General features: G+C 31.8%; 2 protein-coding genes across 4 annotated transcripts in view; one reads left to right on the forward strand and one right to left on the reverse strand.

Moving 5' to 3' along the window:
- The window catches only part of Pdp1 (PAR bZIP family member Pdp1), a 242,996-nt gene that overhangs the window by 213,890 nt on the left and 6,596 nt on the right, over window positions 1-22,510 (reverse strand). The window lies entirely within an intron of this gene.
- Window positions 448-22,510, forward strand: part of LOC141448541 (centrosomal protein of 78 kDa-like) — a 37,998-nt gene continuing 15,935 nt past the window's right edge. Inside the window, exons 1-8 of one of the 3 annotated variants that reach the window (XM_074116944.1) lie at window positions 448-596; window positions 3,983-4,080; window positions 6,495-6,701; window positions 8,013-8,083; window positions 9,025-9,443; window positions 10,132-10,396; window positions 12,021-12,153; window positions 17,852-17,990. In XM_074116944.1, the coding sequence (XP_073973045.1) occupies window positions 8,060-8,083; window positions 9,025-9,443; window positions 10,132-10,396; window positions 12,021-12,053 (741 nt within the window). In that variant the 5' untranslated portion in view covers window positions 448-596; window positions 3,983-4,080; window positions 6,495-6,701; window positions 8,013-8,059 and the 3' untranslated portion in view covers window positions 12,054-12,153; window positions 17,852-17,990. Of the gene's footprint in view, window positions 597-3,982; window positions 4,081-6,494; window positions 6,702-8,012; window positions 8,084-9,024; window positions 9,444-10,131; window positions 10,650-12,020; window positions 12,154-17,851; window positions 17,991-22,510 lie in introns of those variants that run through there. The other 2 variants (XM_074116945.1, XM_074116942.1) reach the window with 2 other exon arrangements.

Here is a 22,510-nt window from a genome sequence, read left to right on the forward strand (position 1 = left end):
CCGAAGGAATTTTTATACTTTCATAAAATGAACTTTGTCATTAAAATAACTTATATTTCAGAATAAATAAAATGGACAATTAAAAAATCTTACAAATATCTGTTTAAGATTTCTAACATTCTCTAAAGCTATTCAACCATAATAATTACCTCGACGGGAAGTAATTTCGTGAAAGAAAGAGTGGAATGTCTTCTATTAAAAGTTTTCGTTTTAAAAACCTTCTTTTGTTTTGAATTCCCTTTACTTTGACCATATAATCCATTTAGATTGTTCCCTTGATATCTTAAGTTTTTTTTTTTTTTTTGTTAGTCAGGTATGCTTAGTCGTCCTGTCTTTTTCGACTTTTTACCCTTGTTATGGGTGAATGAGCTATAAAACTTCAATGAATAGAAGAATAATTTTTTTGTTTTAAATGTTTGTAATCTTTGATTTTTTTTGTTTAAAGTATTCTGATTGTTGAATAAGAATTCTAATTTTGATTATAATTTGAAATTTAAAAACTTAAATTTGATGTTAAGCTTTGATATCACCAGTAGACGCTAGAAACAATTTTTGGTCAGAAACGATCAACCGAAACTACAACATTACTGAAGAAAGTAAGTTTTAGTAAGTTATTAGTTTAATTGTAAGTTTCTTGAAATTGTATTTACGTAATTTGATATTAGTGTTATTCATGAGAATGTTTAAATCATATTTTGAAAACTATCAAGAATTCTGATTTAAGTATAAAGGTTCTAAATTTCAAGATAGTCATTAAACTCTTTTGTGATATGCATTCCATTATATTTATGGGTTAATTCATCTTGTTTTCAGAGTGTGTATGTGTGTGTGTGTATACACACACGGAATATCTAGTATATCTATTACATATATATAATAGATTTGTCGATAAACATGAGCATCATACTTTGTCAAATCGTTATTTGCATGGTATGTTATGTGGTATGTTCATATAGTTGAAAAGAACTTTATGACCAGTGCTTGAATAAGGAGTTGTTAGTTCAAGCTATACATTAGCTGTAAATAGATCACTCTTAATAGCATCCAATGGTTTATGGTTTTAATCTTGTGCATAATGGGAATGAAAGAGGTTAGGTTAGTTCATTTAAAACTTTTTTTTTCAGTTAGTATTATGAAAAAAATCTAGGAAGGTTCGGATGAAATTGATTCAGTTAGTATAATCAATTAGGTGTTAATTATGAATATGAATAATTCATATCTATTTTAGTTCTTTGTATTATACCTCTCTTTCATTCTCTAAGTAGGCGACAATGAAACGCTCATGCGGCTCCTCTGGCTCAACCTAACATTACTGGATAGTTATTAAAGAACTAGATTTTTTATTATTACAATTATTGTAAGCCACAAACTACTTAATAGTATTAAAGTGCAACTAGTTTAAGAATTACAAAAGAAAAACAAGTCTTCTTCTTTTGTCTACTCTACTAGACTTTGAGAGGTACCCGAATCCGAAATTTGTTTAAATAAATTCGTGTGTGTGTAAAATATGTATCCATGGTAACACAAAAAACATTGCAAACATTTCTAATTTGATATTTCATTTAGATACCGAACAGAGGATGTCACAATAAGGTTTTAGTCCACTAAAAAGTACCACTCAATTGAATACATTTTTCAGTTTTAGTTTATGAATTTTTCGAAAACGGCTCTCTAACGATTAACTTTAAACATCGAATACTAATCGTTCATATGTTGATCTATAAATTTTATTACTAACATATTTTGAGTAAAATTCTATTTCAGTTCTAGGATAGGGAGAGGTAGTTAGGCTTGCCTCTAAAGTGCTTTTACTGTCTATTTAGCTTGCTCGGGGGGGGGGGGAATCAGATCAGTTAAAGTTACAGTCGGCATCTTTATCGCGGACCCAATCAAATAGTCAAGTTCCATGGTGAAATTTTTACCTAACTTTAATAGTTTATTTTATTTTAAGAAATTCCTCGCCTATTGAACGTTTTGCTCATTAAGGGCATCTTCAGTTTTTTGTTGTATTTTTTATAACTGAAATACAATTATTATTATTATTATTATTATTTTGTATATTTCAGGATACATCTTTCAAGTTTATTAGGTTTTTATAATTTTAATTCAGCAATTAAAAAAAGAGGTTTAAAAAATAAAAATAAATTAGAAGCTGAATGTTGGTTCAAAATTTCACTCGTAAAGAATGTATAGTCAAAAAGAAGAAGAAGTATTAGAAAGTTTCGACTTCCTGTTGTAAGATGTTATTTGTCACTTTTATGGATTTCAGGGAATATCTAAATATGATCTTTTCCTTTAAAAACTCAATTTCGAAAACTACTAACATTAAATGGATGTAAAAAGACGGATTCTGTATCATGTAAACACCTTAATCAGGTCGCTAGCATAATTCATAATAATAGGCAGTGTAATTAGTTTAGATCGGAGTAGAAATAAACACCATTAGTAAAACCACAATTACACTGGAATAAATAACTTAATTAACAGGTAAAAAAAAACTTATAAAAAAGTTTCTGTTTATTATATATGAGACAATAAATAATAACTTCTTTTTTAAATTTTATTTCCATTAAATTTACAAAAGATATTTCTAATTAATTTTTATAAACTTTTTATTCTATCATAAAAAAGAAAACCCAGTTCCCAGGCAGATAAATTGTTATGATCTCTAAAAAAAAAAAAAATAACCTTTTGCAATCTTTAAAGTAAACAAATTAGTAATAATAAATGGCTATACATTAACGAATTTGGAATAATCTGAACATCCAGATTTTTTTTTTATATCCCATTTTAAAATTTATTAAAGAAAAAATGGGTAAAAAAAACCAGCTAAACTTGTTTACTTCTTCAAAAATCATTATTTTCATTTTGTTATAACATGAACTTTCATTAAGGTTGGTACAAAAAACAAAATTAGGCAGTTAGGTGTTCCAGTTTAAGGCTTCACAATTATATAAAAAACTATTATCTTTCATCTTAACTAGATAATTTCAAAAATACACTTCTTACCTGTAATATATTCAATTCCAAAATTAAATTATACAGTTGCATTTAATTACTGCTAAACTTGTAACTTATTCATTGGAATCAGTTAAAGGATTGAGCTAACTGAGATTTTAAGAGGCCTGACTTAATTTCAATGAAATTTGTGGAGTGCTGGTTAGTGTCTTGTCGTGTTTTAGAGTAACTAAAAGTAATGACTACAAAATTATTTCTTTTAGACATCTAGGCTTCTGTTTTGGCCTTCAGTTATAGGAGGCGGTTCTTTCTCTTGAAAGTAAAAACTATGGATATTGTTTCGGTTTAAGAAAAATAATAATTGTAAGCCTATTAATAGCCCAATATAATATGTGCAGATCAGTTTAATATCCAATCAAGCTAAAGATCTTTCATCAAAATAATTATTGACCAACTTTCTCACAACTTCTTTAAAGGTTATTAATGCAATGAAAAAGTAATTAAAAGAGAGCTAATCAACCTAGAGAACTGCTTTTAAAAACTGGAAAAATAACTTCCACACTCCTCCTTGTCAATTAAATCGATGAAGTAAGAGGGGAAGTGTGTTCATACATTGGAAAAACCGGAGCACCATCCTACCTGGCTAGGCAAGGAGGAGTATGGTGGTAGCTTGGAGTGGCCATAGATTGTGAAAGACATAGTTAATGATCATGGCAGTTACTATGCCAAAGAAAAAAATACATAAATAATATATAAATAAATAAAAAATAATATTAATAACAGAATCTTATTATTCATTTGCAAATTATATTATTCATACTACATAAATATGCATTAACTTTATTACACATACTTCAATCCTATAGATCAATTTTAAGCTTCCATAGAAATACTCCTTTTTGAGTTTGTCTTAGAAAAAATAGTGGATTTTTCTATACGAGCCGGTCACACATATTTATGTCGATATGTAGGAAAATTAAAAAATATTCAAATAAATGTTTAGTAACCAACAATAATTTTTCAGGCCAAAATCAACTAACCAAAGATGCAACCCTACAAAGATGGCTCTAATTTTCACAACTTTGTGATGATTTTCTTTAAACATGGATTTTCGCTACACATGTACGTATATCACTTTCATTAGTTACCATTCTATTGTTTGAATCTATATAAATTTGAAAACCACTAATATAATATTTACAAATCTAAGAAAATTTATTGAAAGTTAAGAATTGTAATGAAAGAATGTCACGTGCATTTTATCACCAGTTTTTTTTATTTATTATGTTTATATTTTTCTTATTTATTTATTGGCGCTTTGGTGATCAATCAGCGCTGTAGTTTTATGTACTAATTTATTTATTGACGGCCACAAAAAACCTTTTTGAAAGAGAAAGGAAAGTAATACAGCATAAGAAATACATAAAAAAGAAATAATATACCTCAAGGTAATCATATTTAAAGAAGTGTGCGTAAAAGATTGTATTGAGAATAAAAAACGAGTTGAGATTTTATATTGAGAATGTCAACCATAATGGAAACTCAAGATTATAAATTTATAATTATCGTACAACATGGCGAAGATAAAAAAAAAAATATTAATGTACAAAAAAAAGTTTATACAAATAAATGAGGGGGAAAAAATTAATTGAAGTAGAGCGAGGTTAATTCGCTTTCCCAATATCACAAAAAAACCAAAAAAAAATCGCTGTGAAATATTCAGATTCAAACTAAATAAACTGTATTTTAGAATTTTTGATACTTGAGTTTATTTAATTTATATTATACAAGAATCCATGATGATGATTTAGAACATTTAATAAAATTTAGAATAATCAATTCTTGTTAACAATGTTAAACTAGAAGAAGAAAATAATAATAACTTTGACACAGAGCAATTCGCTAAACAATTTATTACGTGTAGTATAAAATAAGAAACTGGTTCAGATGGGTTAGTTATATCATCCCCCAATGTAGTAGTAGTAGTAGTAGTAGTTCCTCCCCATATCTAGTTGGAGTTCTACAGCTCAGATTTATGTGATGTCTTCATCTTTTGTTCTACCAGCGCTCTTTTAGAAGGAATTAAGGTTAGATAAAATCACTTTAGAATAGTTTCATCAACCATTCATCAAGAGAAGATATTTTTAAGATTATCATCTTTGCGTAAAGGTGAAGAATGTAGAAAGTGAGTAACTGTTGTTAGTGTTTCTTTTAGAATGTTAATATTATATTTAGATTCTTTCTTTCAAAAAAAAAAAAAAAGGGTGGCCTCTTAATTAGAAGTCCATCCGGAGCATTCATCATCAGTGCTTGACAAATGAAAGTAATAGAAAAAAAACCACTTGATGTGAAACTCTCAGACGATTAACTCCTTAAATCGAGATTTTAACTCATACAATTACTTCAAATGTAAACCGAGACGATACAGTGAAATTACATTTTAAAAGGCAGTGTAATCCTGTGTTTATCCGAGCAATTTTATAGGAAATCTCAAACAAGGGGACAATAAAAAAAAATCAATGTTGATAATGTATTTATTTAATACTCTTAATTAGTATATACGAAGAATGTACATCGCTTTTAAGTTACTATATATATAAGGCCATTAAAAATGAGTATTCTTAACTTAAAACGAAGGTAAAAAATAAGAAATAAAGATACGGAAAATGATGGAACTAGATGACAGAATAAAAGAAGTATTTGCAATCGAACTGTGTGGAACATTAAACCAGATTGATGATAGATGGGCAACAAGAATGACAAGCTGGACACCGCTGGTTAATAAAAATAAAACAGGAAGGCAGTTCTTTTTAAGATGGGTAGATGAACTGAAGTCAGTGGGTGGCACCGACTGGAGAAGGACGGCACAAGATAAAAAATTATAGAGGAAACTGGAAGGAAGCCTTTGCTAAGAAATGGGTCTAGTTTCTTACAACAAAATAAAATATAAAGTTTTTTTATAGTTTAATATTTGTTCCATTTAAAGTATCTATTTAGAATTTTTTTTTTTTTAGATTTTTAAGTAAAATGTTTATTTATTTATTTAATAACATTTAAGTGAAAGGATTGTACATAACGACGAAATGACACATTAGAGTAAAGAGTAATCACTCCCTTCCCCAAAATTACCCTTAATCGGTTTTCCTAGAATACAGAATATGTTTCAAATAATAGTCATGGATTTATGTAAGTGTAACATGAATATATACATAGTTTGAAGAAAATCGGGATCGTTTTAGTATAAACTTCAGCATACTAAAAAATGTATTTTGTAATGTAAGTATGTACTTCCCGTTGACAGAATTTGATGAAAACAAATTATCAAGTCATCTGGTGGTACCAATTTCCCGAGTGTAATGTCAAATACTGCGATTTTCCATTTCTATGATATATTCTAGAAGTGGAGCTCAAAGTGCTATTTGTTGTCAATCCAGTAAATACATAGAAGTTGATAGGTTAACATGGAATACTATTAGATAAGAAACCAATATATATTTTAGCCGTTTTTAATCAATACATTTTTTATTTCTTTTCAGCTAGTCACCAATAGAACATGATGTACTTGGACAGGCGAAGTGTCTAAAATGCGGGATTAAAGTATTAAAAGAATCTGTGGCCCATTATTTAGATGACTACCTGAGGGTATTTTTTTTATGTAAAGAGATGAAGGATGTTAAAAAACCGATTTAATAGAGAGTTTAGAAGAGACTTTAAGGAGCAAGTTTAAGTTAATGCGGCATGAGGTTAGTACTTGTATTATACTTAAATTTTGTCTGAATGGGATAGGGACCATTTATGGTCCGTTTGAATAATACTTTTGTCTGTGTGAATTTTATATTTTGTTAAAATTTATTAGCTTGCTAAAATTCCGTTGAAAGTTTTCTTTTAATGAGTGTAAAGTGAAGTAAGAGATAGTCGTGCGAGTGATTCATCTCAGGTTTTTATACAAAACAGTTCGCTTTAGAATGAAGTGTTAGGACAATTGAACTAGATTATTACAACTGAAGTTGAACTTCTATTAATTTGTGTCATTCAGTCATTTTATTGAACGAACTATAAATATAGCGCGCTTAAGTAATGCAGGGGGTGACTATTCTTGTTTATTATTCATTTCCACTATTGAAAAACGCAAAAAAATACGATAATTCAAGGGCGCCATTGAGGCGGCATTATCTTTCCGGCGTCAATTCAAGTCCTTGAATGACACTATAGAAAATTCCGCTCAAGAAAATAAAAAGAAAAAGAAGAAGAAATTAATGAAAATGTTATATATTTACAAACAAGTAATTCATTATATTGATTGCAAAGGGAGGTTGCAAAAACAGTGGAGAATTTGTTTACAAATAATTTACATAAATAAAGCGATTACCTTTTAGAATACTTACGATCCAAACTTGTGTGCGTCATATTTTGTTTTTTGGGCAAACGTCGTTTTGTGTTTTTCCATTGATTTGTTTTGGTCGTTCTAATTATTTCAATAACTTATATAACCGTAGAATAAAGTAATTAACAACTACTTCAGGCTCTGAGACTCTCCAGCCTAACAATAACAACATCTAACCGGACCACACAGGACTTAGGACAAGTGTTACTCACTTAGAGGAAGAAAATATTTGTTTTTTTGTGGAAAAATTCTTATTTTAATGCCATGAGTTCAATACGATCTTCTAAGTAAGACAAGCAAAGCTATGGAATGCGTCGAGTAAATTAGTGCACTGAATTACAAAAGGACTGGAAGAACTGGATTGGGTCCAGCTGGCTTAGATTGTTCTTCCTAGAGGTTTCTATATATATAGCTCACAGTCCTTGGATGGACTCGAGAAAACATTAACAGAGTTTTTAACTCTAATAGTGAAGTGAAAGGCTCTGGAAAGACGCCTACCCCCATACATGATATCGCGCCTCAAGTTAAAAAAAAAACTAAAATAAATGAAGTTTTAATACTCTCACGTGCTTTCATTAACTCTTTTTTCAGAAAAATTTCTTACATTTATTGTCTACTAATAATATTGTAAACGTATTGAATCATAACTTTAATGTAAATAATGTTTTAGGTCATTCTGTGGTCTGATGTGAATAGTTCCTTTATTTTGGTACGAAGATGCAGCTTCATAATCTGAACAATGTTAGTAAGATTTAAAGTTTTTATTTGTATTTTTTAAATTTATTTAGCAATTTACAATCTGTCTAAAAATATGCACAATAAGTAAACCTGATGAAGACGTAGATGGTACGTGAATAGAAAGAGAGAAACTACCTAGAGGTAGCACTCTTTACAAGATCATCTTCTGTCCTCAAGAAAGTCTCGGGGCCACTGGCGATTCAATCGGCATGCTAGGTTGTCGGAAATAACAGTAGAAGCGAGAGACAGCAATAGAGAGAGCAATGTATTGTGGATATTTCGTCTTGGCGAGCTGTTGTACGAATGGGATGATGAGATCGTTGTGAAAGGCAAGGTTTATCTAGTAGAAAGGAGCATTTAACAATTTTTCGTAGTAGTTTTGATTGAAATGTCTGTAGGTTTGGCTGATCCCCACAGCTCTAGCTGGTATGTCCACATAGTTTGAGGATAGTATTATATATCAATCGTTTCAGTTCTATGGGCGCAATTTGGAATGTCGTCCTAGTAGTGAAGAAGTTTCGCACGTTATTGCTTGCCTTTCTCTTATTTTGTATGTGGGTTCCAAGTGAGTCGTTTGTCTGTGAAGAGCCCAAGGTAACGCACCAGATCTGTGCAAGGAAGAGGATTGTTGTTGAAGAATACAGGACAGGAATCCTGCCGGAGAGTTAACTTGGCATGGCATTTCTTTCAGTTCATTTTAATACGCCACTTCTTTGTCCCGGATTCTCCTTTAAGAGATTTAAAGTATGTTTTAGAATTATGAATTTAAAAAATGAAATTTGGAATCTCTATAATAGATATATAAACTTTCATTTGAATAATTAAAAGTCCATATGATTGGAATTTAGTTTAAAAAATATATTATTTTTTATTCAGTAATCTTAAATATTTAAAATATTTTTCACTCTGTTGGTAATTTTAATAAATATTATTTCATTAAAAAGAAGATCATGACAGAAGATGTGATAAAACAACCATCAAAGAATCCAGGAATATCTTTTTCTGCAGAAGAAATACCAGTCCATTTACGATTAGATGATATAATTACCGATGATGAGATAAAGTTTATGAATTTAGATCAGGCAACATTAGACGACATACGTAATATATTGGAAATAATAAAAAATAAAAAACTCGAAAAATTATTATTGGGTTGTGAGAAAAATAGTAGTATACTAAACATGGATGTAAATACGTTGAAAGAAGCTGGACAGGAGACAAGCGAAGTCATAATGACTTCCAATTTACTAGAAGAAATTTGTTCTGTTATTGGTTATCGTATAAAAAGAACCCTGAAAGAACTGTTCTTACAAAATTTACCAATAACATTAAGGGTATCATTGCTAAAATTTCATCGTGCTAGGTATAATTACCAATTATTGTTATTTTATTATACTATTGTTACACTTAATTTTTATTACTTCGATAAGAGTGAGTAATGCGATCGTGTCAAACCAATCCAAGTAAGTTAGCGATGAAATTCCGTCAACTAGAAATATCACTTGAAAGAATTTGTTTTCACTTTCATGAGATTTTCACGAAAACGGCTTTAACAATTTTCTTTTAAACTTATAAAACAAACTAGCCACATATTCATTAATATGTTATATAATCTTTAGAAACTTACCAGTAAATTGAGTTTTCTAAGTTTTAAGAAAAATTATTGGGCTGTTTTTGAGGAAACAAAAAACTGAAATAACAATTCAGTAAGTAAAGTCATCAAGCACTTCTTCAAGGCTGATTTTTTTCAAAAACTGGGTTCCATGGAGCTCACACGGATTTGAAATATCCAGTTTTAACGTTTCCATTTTTGAGATGTACTGATCGCATACACACGTTTATAGAGAAAGTTTTGGGAAAAAGACAGATCTGTGAAAATTAATTTGTCGAATACAGGGGACAGTAAAACGCATAATTCCAGTAAAACTCAAAATGGAAAATATGCCCGGTCGTAACACTTCTAAAGTCATTTTTTGAGATTCCCTTTTTGAAAGAAATGTACATCGGGGTAAATGAAAGCAATAATAAGCGCGCGACCATTTTATTTTCAGATATCTAAAAAAGATTAGTATTCGACATTGTCAAATTGGTGATTATGGGTGTAAAGCAATTTTCAAACGCTTGAGCCCATTCATATCACATATCGATCTAACAGACAATAATATTAGCAAAAAAGGTGTCCATTACATAGCGAGTGCCATCAGAGAACAGAACACCAATACTGTCAAGGATCCATCCAATACTGGTTTACAATATCTGTGTTTAAATTGCAATCCAATACGATCTGCAGGACTAAATATTCTTGTAGATACTATGGTAAGTGACTTCTGTTTAAAATCCGTTGAACTACGTAACTGTGGCATTGAAGATATTGGTAATACCTACATTTTGGCTCTGGTGAACTCTGGTCTTGAAGTATTCGATCTACGAGGAAATCCAGTCGCAAAACCGCATCAAATAAATAAAATAACAAAATTACTAATTCAAAACAATCCTCCAGAAGTGGCTACTTTTAAATGGTCTAAAGCCGAAAAATTATATGTGGATTAATTAAAAAAGTTCAAAACACTGATGTATTTTTTCTTCTTCATTTAAGAAATAGGTGTGCGTGAAGTATGCTTTTATCCTACACAGAAAATTCAAAGTAAAATAGAAGAAATTTCAGTTTTGATTTTCCATTTTATTTTATTCTAAATATTAGGTATCAGTTTATCGATTATTAAATGTACGTATATAATGAACGTTAAACTGAAAAACAAACCTTTAATGAATAAAATTTACACTTTTTTTCTGTTTTCCCAAAATTGACATGTGATTTTTTTTTTTTTATTAATTAAGTTATGGAGGCTTTTATGGGCCTGATACATTGTAGTTCTGATAGCAAAAAACATTTCGCAGAAACTAGCGATTATAACGCAATCAGAAAGCGTTGGAATGGGAGTCCTTATCTTTCCTTCAGTCTTACTCTACTATAAGCTTAACCCACACACCTTTGGACTTCCTTGAAGATGTTTTCACAGTCTATATTGCCCTATAAATAGACATGGCTGTTAAGTTGGCATAGTATTCTGCACCCATCAGATTCTATTACTACTAGGGTGTGCTATGCAAATTCCTTGACCAACAAAGGCTAATAATAGTAAATAGGTGTCAAACTAGTCCAAAGTAACACTCCAGTCTAAAGACTCCCAGGATTTTCGGTGGAAAAGGCGTCCATCGGAACAAATGCCCTATCATTGACATTGTGTCTGAATCGCCCAGCTGAATACCTGAGACGACTTTCTTCCCTGAAGACCACACCACATCGGCCACCTCTTCACGGACACCACCAATAGACACGGAAATGTTGGAAGAAGCGGGTACAGAAAAGTACCTACGTATCTCGCGTATGCCGTCTAGGATAAATGACATATATTTAATGTAATTTAAAACACTAATTGCCCATCTTTATGGGAACAGTAAGTGTGATATATCTAAACATTGGAAATTTAACATTTTTCAGGGCTTTTTAGCCATTAATTTGGCAGTTTATTGATTTGAAATAGTCCGGAATAACATTACAAAATTTAATTATCACTTTTAAACTAATACAGAGGAATGTCATCTTGTATGCGATTATGGGTAATCTAACAGTTAATTTTACGGTTGAATTGCAAGAATATTGTAAACAACGACATATCTTTTAAGAAAGCGACTTATTCTATGCTACATTGTATCGTAGGAAAAGAATGAGGAAAGCTAAAATGGACATGCCTCTAACCACTCGGTTATCTTGGCGCCTCACTTTTATAAATAGATTTTTCCAGTTTTTCACATTTTTCTCACTTTTATAGATAGGTTTTTTTACATTTTTTCATAAACTGCTTTAACGAATCTATTTAAACATTATGCTCATCACTTCATTTGTAACTTTTATTTAAATTAAAACATTTTTTTCCAGAAAAAGTCTACTAAAGGCAGTTGTGGAAAATAGATATGGATTAAGCTTCATTCAATTGTTATGTACAACCTAATTACGTGTATTTTATTAATTTAAGTTCAATAAATTACCAGTTTGAAGAATATAGATTGAGGTAAGTGCCGCTTTACTAAGAAAATTTTACAATTTTTCAACAGTTTGGTTTGAGAAGAAGATTGAGTGAGCACACTAGATCTTTTTGAAAAGTTAAATAAAATTAATGCTTGTGTATGTTATATGAAATATTACTCAAACTTGCTTCAAAGGATTGGAAATATTAGCTGTCGGGTTTGGTTAGAAAGAATCTGTGGTTGTAACATTAGAACGCTTCGCAACTACTTGGTTACGGGAAAGTCAAGGAATTTGCTGTTTGTTTAACGATCGATAAATCTGCGTGAATTCTCAATCTTCTCACTCCCTCTCTTTCTCTCCTCTTATTATATTCTTCATTACTACCATCACATTCTGCATCTAAAATTTACTTAGCAGTGGTTGACGTTTTTTTTTTATCATCGATCGATATAAAGGAATTTGCAACTTCAAAGGAACTACGCTGTTCCAATATTTAAAATGTTTAAACATTATCTTGATGAATGTTAATTGGAGTAACCAATCTCTTCTTGAGAATTGAATTTTTTTTTACCAAAACTAAAGAAATGAATGAAAATTTCCTTACTATAAAATAGATGTTTTTATACAAATTATTTTACAAAAGTGCTTCACTATTTTACACGGACACTATCACGATGATGAGACGGAATCGTCCGTGAGAGGCCAGTTGTCGGAAACATTTGTATTTAAATATATATATTTAAATTAAAAAAAATAAAAGAACAGAACACTGTTATTTGCTAATTATATGTTAAAAGTCTTATTTTTGGAGTCAGAATTAAATTCGTTAATAAGCAACAATCTGTAATACCAACTATCACGAAAATAGTTAACTAAAGCTAACCAGTTTTTTCTATTTAACAAATCTATTGCTTCAATTTAAGTTGGATATTTTTTATTAAACCATTTTATTTAGAATGTGTACAACTTTAAATTTTGGCGAATTCTATGTTTCTGTGTTGTAATTTTCGTACCATATAAATATATAGTATATTTAATTGAAAATTCGCCATAGCTTAAATAACAGGGATTTTCATTTTTCAGCAATGACCGGAGAATATTAATATTGTTATTCTTGTTTTCGGGTGCCCTTCATGAAAATGTTTGGCAGAAGTTAGTAGAGTGATGTACACTGGATATGTATTTAATCATGTGTTGTAGATGTACGAGGGTCGTTTGAAAAGTCTGTGCAAAGTCAGAGAGATAGCTCTACTGGCGCGTATCGAGGTTATGTTTAGTTAGTAGCATCTCTTGGAAGAACACACACCAAGTTTCAGCCAGATCGGTCTATTTCTTTGTGTTTGGCATTCGTTTGAATCGAGTGATTTTCAAAAAATGGACGAAAAAGAATTTCGTGTGTTGATTAAACACTACTTTATGAAAGGCAAAACGCCTCAGGAGACTAAAGAGAAGCTTGATAAACATTATGGTGACTCTGCACCTTCGATTAGAACAGTTTATAAGTGGTTTCAAAATTTTCGGAGTGGCCATATGGGCACAAGTGACGCTGAACGTTCTGGACGCCCTGTTGAGGTTACTACACCAGAAATCATTGATAAAATCCATGATATGGTGATGGATGACAGAAGAGTGAAGGTGCGTGAGATTGCTAGTGCTGTGGGCATCTCGAATGAACGGGTACATAATATTTTGCATCAACATTTGGACATGACAAAGCTATCCGCAAGATGGGTGCCGCGATTGCTCACGCTTGACCAAAAACGAAATCGTGTGAAGTGTTGCAAGGACGGTTTGCAGCTGTTCCAGAAGAATCCGCAGGACTTTAAGCGTCGTTTCGTCACTGTGGATGAAACATGGATACATCACTACACTCCTGAGACCAAAGAACAATCTAAACAATGGGTTACCAAGGGGGGAATCTGCGCCAAAAAAGGCGAAGACCGTTCCTTCGGCCGGAAAGATTATGGCGACTGTCTTTTGGGATTCGCAAGGAATAATCCTCATCGACTATCTGGAAAAGGGTAAAACTATTACAGTGCATATTATTCATCGTTATTGGACCGTTTGAAAACCGAGCTGCAAGAAAAACGCCCACGATTGGCTCACAATAAAGTCCTTTTCCATCACGACAACGCACCAGCTCACACCTCAGCAGTTGTGGTCGCAAAATTAATGGAAATAGGGTTCCAACTCGTTTCACATCCCCCCTATTCTCCAGACTTGGCTCCCTCGGACTACTATTTGTTCCCCAATATGGCTGGCGGGAAAAAGATTTTATTCAAACGAGGAGGTGATTGCAGAAACGAATGGCTATTTTTCAGACTTGGACAAATCCTATTATTCGGAAGGGATCAACAAACTAGAGCAGCGTTGGACGAAGTGTATAAGCCTAAAAGGAGACTATGTTGAAAAATAAAAAAGGTTTACCCCAAAAAATTAAGTAGTTTTTATTTTTGCACGGACTTTTCAAACGACCCTCTTATATGTTATTTTTAAAAGACGATTAGTTATGAGTGAATCTCATAAAAGTGTATTTAGTTGCTAAAGTAGAAACTTCTGATTGAGAGATAAACGAAGTATAAAGATTGAACTTCTTACGAAATTTAGTTTTTGAGCTAGAGTGATAACAGGAGAGCGATCAAAAGAGATATCTATGATCTAAGAATCACATTTTCGAACACAAAAAAAAGGTCCTCAAAAGGCTGTTACCTACTCGATATCGAAAATTTTCATGCTAACAAATAAATCAAATTGTAAAAATTGTGATAAATAATCAAACTACTTTATCGTAACTATCTTCTCTACACTCATCAAAGAACTAGAGAATCCTATTAATCCACCTGTATCTTTTTCTGCTATTGCTTTACATTCCCCCCATCTCCAATATTTTGAGTTGATTGAGGATCCACTATTAATTTCCTTGCCGAAGATTACACTCTATTTTATGGCCAGATATTAAAGTAGGAAGGAGGTAATTTTAGATTAATCTAAATTTTTTGTAAACCAAAAGTTTCACTTTTATCACGTAGTAATCTGCCTGTAGCGTCCATTTAGAGAATTTAAGGTCATGAACTTAGCCTGTTGTAAAAATAGGACATTTTTTACCAACAACATTACCTGACTTCTCGAACGTTCCTTACAATAGGCAAGAAGGTTAAAGTTATAAATACCTTTAATGCATTTAATTTTCACAATATACTAGTTCAAACAATCGAAATTTCTAAAGTAGCAAAGATTTGTAAAATTCAGAGTTAAATGGAAATCCCAATCAGTAAAGTGGTACTTCTTTAAATTTACAAATTAATAATACTAGAACCTCCTTAATAATATACATTGTATTAAAGTGCTACTTTTAGGGAAGACTATTCACTTTTCTTCTCGAAGTAGTAGCCTTCATCTAATCCCCTCTTCACACCAAAGTCCCCTTAATCGAATAAAAGTTTTAGATCTACAGGAAAGCAATTAGAATGCCAAGTTTCATGTAAATTATTGAGGTCGTTTTTGAGTTAACCAGAACAAATGTAACTGTTCCTTCAACCAGTAGCAATTAAAGGGACTAAAACTTATCATTTGTTTTAAGAAGATGGACGCTATAGAACTAGATTGAAATATAAATCAATATTTTAAAATATTAAAACTTGCCCTAGATAATAAAAATATAATTATTTTAGTTTTGACCTCTAATAAAATTTGAACAAACAAAAAAATCAAAAAACTTCAAGGATGCTATTTTTTATTAAAATCACGAAGGAATTTTAGTTTTTAAAGCAATTTATTTTTACAATAAAAAAAAAATCACGGAATTTTGATTTAAATAAATGCCAGAGTGTAGTGCGCTCGGATATCCTTGAATTCTTCTAATGTTCATCCAGTCTTTTAAAGAGTTCACAAGAGCAATAACATTTAAAAAATTCCCATTAGAAAATAAAATATTAATATTATAACAAAATTGAAGGAAAGTGACATCATATTTACCCTTAAAAAAGACCAGAAGAAATCGTTCTGACGTCAGTTAGTGAATGAGACCAGAATGCTTGGCCACTTACTTATCTAACATTGAAATTACCGCTTAGTTTGTTCCCCCTGTGGTTATTCTATTAAAAATAAATGTGCACTTTGGATAATTATTTGATATCTGATCATTCTGATAAAGAAGAAGAGGAGGAAACTAGATGACGTTCAGTGCTTCGGACTCCCACGTGAGATGTCCAGCTCAGGCCTTATAGGGAGGACTGTATTTTTTTGCTCTCTCTCTCCAAAATGGAATTTATTTTTAACGAAGTCACCCTTCAGTTCAATGCACTGTTGCCCTAAATTGTTTCATCGCTGATAGATTCCATCATTTAACTGTGTAAGTGTAGAAGCGTAAAATTCCCAACTATTGCTGCTATCACTTTTCATTTGACTAAAAACTTTTCTCATAAATTTCTTTACATTGAGAATTAGATGGAAGTCATAGTTTGAATCGAGCAAATATTATAACAATTTTACTTCTAATATCCCATGTTTCCCATAATCAAAGCACCTTTGAGGTTAAATGAATTGTTCTAACGATAGATAATTATTTATTTATTTTTTTAAATAAATATTCCTACAATTTCTCTTCCTTTAGTAAATTGGTCCCTTGGTCGGGATACTCTCTTTAAGTATTTAGGAGTTTATATCAATGGAAAGGAGACGCTTGAAAGCTATATAAATGAAAAGAAATACAAAAAGGGATGAAAGTGATTGGCATGATGAACCCCGTGTTGTGGGTGTCCAAGTGTTTCATTAGAGACCAAAAAAAGGATTTTCCGCTTCCTTCCTTGAAGGAGTAACCCTTTATGGTCCGGAAGTGTGGGTGGTTGGAACGAGAGAAGCGCAAGCTTTAGAAATGGATTTTTTTTTTTTTTTTTTGAGAAATTGTCGCTTTTTGAGGATTCAGCGGGTGACAAACTCGTCTATACGAGACATCGTTAATGTGGGTAATAGCATAGTGCACACCATTGAGACCAAACAGCTGCAGTGGTACGGCCATCTCAGAAGAATTTGGGCCAGAGAGATGGCCAAAGAAGCTCGGAGACGGAGAAGAGGCCGTCCAAGAAAGAGTTGGTTGCAGGGAGTGGAGGAGGCGATGGCAGCAAGAGGCCTATCTGAGGAAGATTGGGAGGATAGAGAGTACTGGCGATCTAACTTGTCGGGGTTCAGCATATGACCCAAGGTTGTTAAAAGCCGACAAGAACAAAACCATTTTTTTAATTAAAAATTCTTCTTACGATTTATTTTTGTCATTCAGTTTTTCCAGAAGATCAGTGTAAAACATTGTTTTGTTCTTTTTACTTCTATTTACTCAAGAAAAATCATATTTGCCACTTTAAAAAAAACCATTTCTTTGCGACAGATGAAATTGACTTTTATTTTGAGCAGAGACATGGGCTATTCATTGCAGCTTTGATTGCATCTCGTTTCTAAGGTTGAGGAGTAGTGGCCAATCTCAGTCGCATATTTATTTCTGGATATAAAAATGCATTGACTATTTACTTCCGAGTAAGCTTGCCGAGTCAACTGTCTCATACTCTTTTCAACCGCCATTGGTATACATACCTTCTCGATGTTTTCTAGAATTTTCGATTTCCATAGAATTATGAGTTATTAAATTGGTGTGTATCAGCATGACTCAAATTCAGACCCACATGACTAAATGGTAGACAGCTCCAATTTCTTTGTGTAGATCTGTAAGTTTTATTTTATTTTTTTTCCAGGACAATGTGAGGGATGCGGTCGATCGCTTCCTGGTGTTCATCTTTGGAAACACAGAATTATCTCATTAGGAACTCGTAACGGCTAAACAATCTACGAATTCAGCAAACGATACAACTATATCGTTTTTAGCCATTTTGGGTATGTTTGAGAACATCTAAAGCTCTTAACATTTGATTTTTCTTAGAAAAATCACTCGGAAAACGACTTATTTCCCGATATTCATAAAAATACTTGCTTTACTGCCTTGGCAATATTTTTAGTAGAAAGGGGATGAAAAAATACATAAAAATGACCTATCGCGTGCTCTTCTTTCTCTTTGATAACAAGTAAAAAAAATTGAAATATTATTAAAAATACCAGATTTTGAAGTGGCCTAGCACCTTTAATTTTGAAAATATCGAATTGCGGTTTCCGGTTTCTTTCATTACTTTTTATACTCTTTAAAACTGTGTATATGAAAATGAGGGTCAACTGCGAACGCTCACTTTTGGTCGCGCGTCAGCCGCGTTTGCGGGCAGGAATCTAAAATCAAGTCACATATTCTGAAACTAGAGGTGACGGGTAACAAATTTTTCCTCTACCATTTTTCGCTCAGAACAACCGTTTAAGCATGAAATGCATTTGAGCCGTCTTAAAATGAACACCCTGTATATTAGAATTATATATTAGAATATATATATATGATATATAACATATATATACGATACGAGTATATCGGGGATACACTGAGCCTGGGAAATAATGGCACCTGTAGAGTTTGTAGCGTAATGTAGGAAACTCAATACATCTCTTAGCTGTCATGCCATTGTCCAAGGAAGATTTAGACATGTGAGAGAAGTCACCAGGTATTGGTGGAGAGAATATACCTAAGAACCTCTTAGATTCTGAGAATTCTTAGATAGTTGTACAGGAGGGAGGGGGTTTATAGGGTTTCGTCAAGCACTAATAACAGGGCATAATAGATTTTGAGGATGTCCATTTTTACCCAGTTTAAAAAAGAAAAATATAAATTTATTTTAGGAAATGTTAACTTTTTTAACATTGATAATAACATTTTCACTAATAAACTCGTTTTTTTATTATTTATTAACAGAAAAGAAAAAACTAAAGAACCACTTCAATTAACAAAATAATTAAATGAATAAAATAAAAATATCCAAAGCTTTAGAGTTTTACTCCTTTTTTTTTTAATAAAACCAATTTATTCAAATGTCAGCGAGCTAGCTGTTTAATTAAAACTGTCCGGTAGGACAGTTGTATAAGGGTTGATCATCAAAAACTGCACGAAAAAGCGTTAGGTTTAAAAACACCCAACTTTGACAATTTTTTTCTCTTTTTCTATAAAAGATAAAATTCCCAAATTTTCTTTAAAATATAGGGCAAATCCTCCTTTATGACTGTAATTTTTTTGCAACAAGCTAGATTTGATAGATATTGAGAAAAAAGATGCTCAAAATGAGCTAAAACGGCATTTTCAAAAAATGTTCTTGTTCTTGTTCTTCTTGTTCTTCTTGTTGTTGTTACCTTTTTTGTAAACAACGTAGCGCCTAAACGCGTGAACCGATTTTCATGAATGAGATGTCATTCGATTCGGAATTTTATGTAGATGTGCCTTTTGGGGGTCGCGACGCTGTACATGGAATGGGAGAGGAGTTAGCCCCTTTTATGTAAGGCCCCCTCCAAAATTATTATCATTAATTACTCTGTAAATCTTAGCCCGATTTTGATAAAATTTGGTAGGATGACAGGGTTTGGGCTCCCCTACCTAACATTAAAGCGACGATCTGCTCTTACACTTGTTAAGGGGAAGTATAGCAATCGTTTCAAATTATCGAAACGTAAACCGATTTTCATGAATAAAGTGTCATTCGAATCGAAATTTTGTACAGATTTGCACTTTAAAAGTCTCGACGCTGTGCCTCATAAGGAGGGGAGTTTGCCCCACCCAAGTAAGGCCCTTTCTAAAACTATTATTACCAATATTTCTACTCCTTAACAAAAACTTACAGTTTTAAAAGTTAAGTATAAGGGTTGATTAAACGCCAAAAGGTACACAAATCAGCAGTTCCCAACATTTCATTAATACTTCATTGATATAATTTAAGTAATTTTACTGCATTAACTTTTCCTTCACATTTTTTAGAATTTATTAGATGTCACAGACCCTTATGCTGGCCATTTTCGTCTACAAAATATTTACTCAAGTAGCACACCATTTAACTTAGATTGACTGTAATATCTATTTATCTATAATAATCAAACTATTAATCACAGGTGAAAAAGAAAACGTTATAAAAAATATAAAAAAAATAAGAGGCTAAAAAATTCATAAACTTTTTTTACATCAATGATTTTATGCATTTATTTTTATTTTTAAATAAAAATCATTGGTTTAAGTTCATTCTTTGATTAAAGTAATTGTTATTTTATGTTGTAGTCAAACGTTTGTAATAATAAGTAATAAATAATCTGGCTTTATCGCAAATAATATAGTTTTCTTCAATTACATTCTCAATCTAGGTGTTCTTCCCACAATGTTATATATATGTAATATAAAATAAAGAAAATAAAGATATGCATATTTTTAGGACAGCTAATTATTCCAGTATTTTACCATAAGTAAAATTAGGGGGACTAAATTAAATTACAATTGAGAAATGAGTAAATATTGTTGAATAATCTACTTGTTATTAAATGTATGTTATTTGTGCTCACGAATATTTCGGTAAGACGAATTTAAGACTGAAATATTGTTTTGAATCCTCCGTGATTGAAATTTAAAAAGTGGCCGACTCTAACTTTGTTTTTTTCTACTTTAACATGCATGTATATGTGACTACTCAGAATAATTCATCACTCATTTTATCATAATTATAATAAAAAAATATTATGAATGAACTGGCCAGCATAAGGGTCTGTGACATCTAATAAATTCTAAAAAATGTGAAGGAAAAGTTAATGCAGTAAAATTACTTAAATTATATCAATGAAGTATTAATGAAATGTTGGGAACTGCTGATTTGTGTACCTTTTGGCGTTTAATCAACCCTTATACTTAACTTTTAAAACTGTAAGTTTTTGTTAAGGAGATTTTTGTACCTTTTGGATAGATTTTCCTTTTTGTCTATTTGCAAAGTTACGTCTGCTTTACAGATTTTTTAAAATTTGGAATAAGCTATTCTATCATTATAACCTGATAAGGTGTTAAATCGGAACCGTAACTACCACTGGAGAGATCTTTTTAAAGAATGATTATAGTTGCGGTCCCCAAACCATCCTCAATAACCATTTTTTTGAGAAAGCGTTTTGAATAAAATAGGAAGGTATTTGTACGTAAATAGCAAAATTAAACTGCGATTTCAGTACTTCCTTTTAAGAGGAGCAAGAAAAATAAACTGCGATTACAGTACTTCTCCCTAAAAGGCAAAGATTTTGAATCGAACGACAATTCATTGATGTAAATCGGTTCACTCATTGATAATTTTAACGATTGCAGTACTTCCTCTTAGTAGGTGTAAGAGCATGATAGCACTTCACAGCCACATAGAGGAGCTTTAATCACTTCTTCGTGCTAAATTTTATCAAAATCGGACTAAGCTTTGTAGAAATATTGGTAATAATAGTTTTAGAAAGGGCCTTATTTGGGTGGGGCGAACTCCCCTCCTTATGAGGCATAGCGTCGAGACTTTTAAAGTACAAATCTGTACAAAATTTCGATTCGAATGACACTTCATTCATGAAAATCGGTTCACGTGTCGATAATTTGAAACGATTGCTATACTTCCCCTTAACAAGTGTAAGAGCAGATCGTCGCTTTATTGTTAGGTAGGGGAGCCCTAACCCTATCATCCTACCAAATTTTATCAAAATCGGGCCAAGATTTACAGAGTAATTAGTAATAATAATTTTGGAGGGGGCCTTACATAAAGGGGGCTAACTCCTCTCCCATTCGATGTACAGGGCCGAGACCCCCAAAAGGCACATCTACATAAAATTCCGAATCGAACGACACCTCATTCATGAAAATCGGTTTGCGCGTTTAGGCGCTACGTTGTTTACAAAAAAGGTAACAACAACAAGAAGAAGAAGAAGAAGAACAAGAACAAGAACAACAACAATTTTTGAAAAAGCCGTTTTTGCTCATTTTCAGCAACTTTTTTCTCGAAACCTATTAGATCTGGGTGGTTGCAAAAAAATTACAGTTATAAAGGATGGTTTGGAGTTAGATTTAAAGAAAATTTGGGAATTTTATCTTTTATAGAAAAAGAGAAAAAAATTGTCAAAGTTGGGTGTTTTTCAACGTTACACTTTTTCGTGCAGTTTTTGATGGTCAACCCTTATACAACTGTCCTACCGGACAGTTTTAATAACGGTTAGTCCGATTTTGATAAAATTTAGTAAGAAGAAGTGGTTAAAGCTCCTCTACGTGGCTGTGAAGTGCCATCATGCTCTTACACCTACTAAGAGGAAGTATTGCAATCGTTAAAATTTTCAATGAGTGAACCGATTTTCATCAATGAATTGTAGTTCGATTCAAAATCTTTGCCTCTTTGCCTTTTAGGGAGAAGTACTGTAATCGCAGTTTATTTTTCTTACTCCTCTTAAAGGGAAGTACTGAAATCGCAGTTTAATTTTGCTATTTACGTACAAATTACCTT

Source organism: Rhodnius prolixus, unplaced genomic scaffold (assembly GCF_049639745.1).
Source record: "Rhodnius prolixus isolate KJV_2025 unplaced genomic scaffold, Rpr scaffold_2, whole genome shotgun sequence".
In the NCBI taxonomy this organism is placed as follows: Eukaryota; Metazoa; Arthropoda; class Insecta; order Hemiptera; family Reduviidae; genus Rhodnius; species Rhodnius prolixus.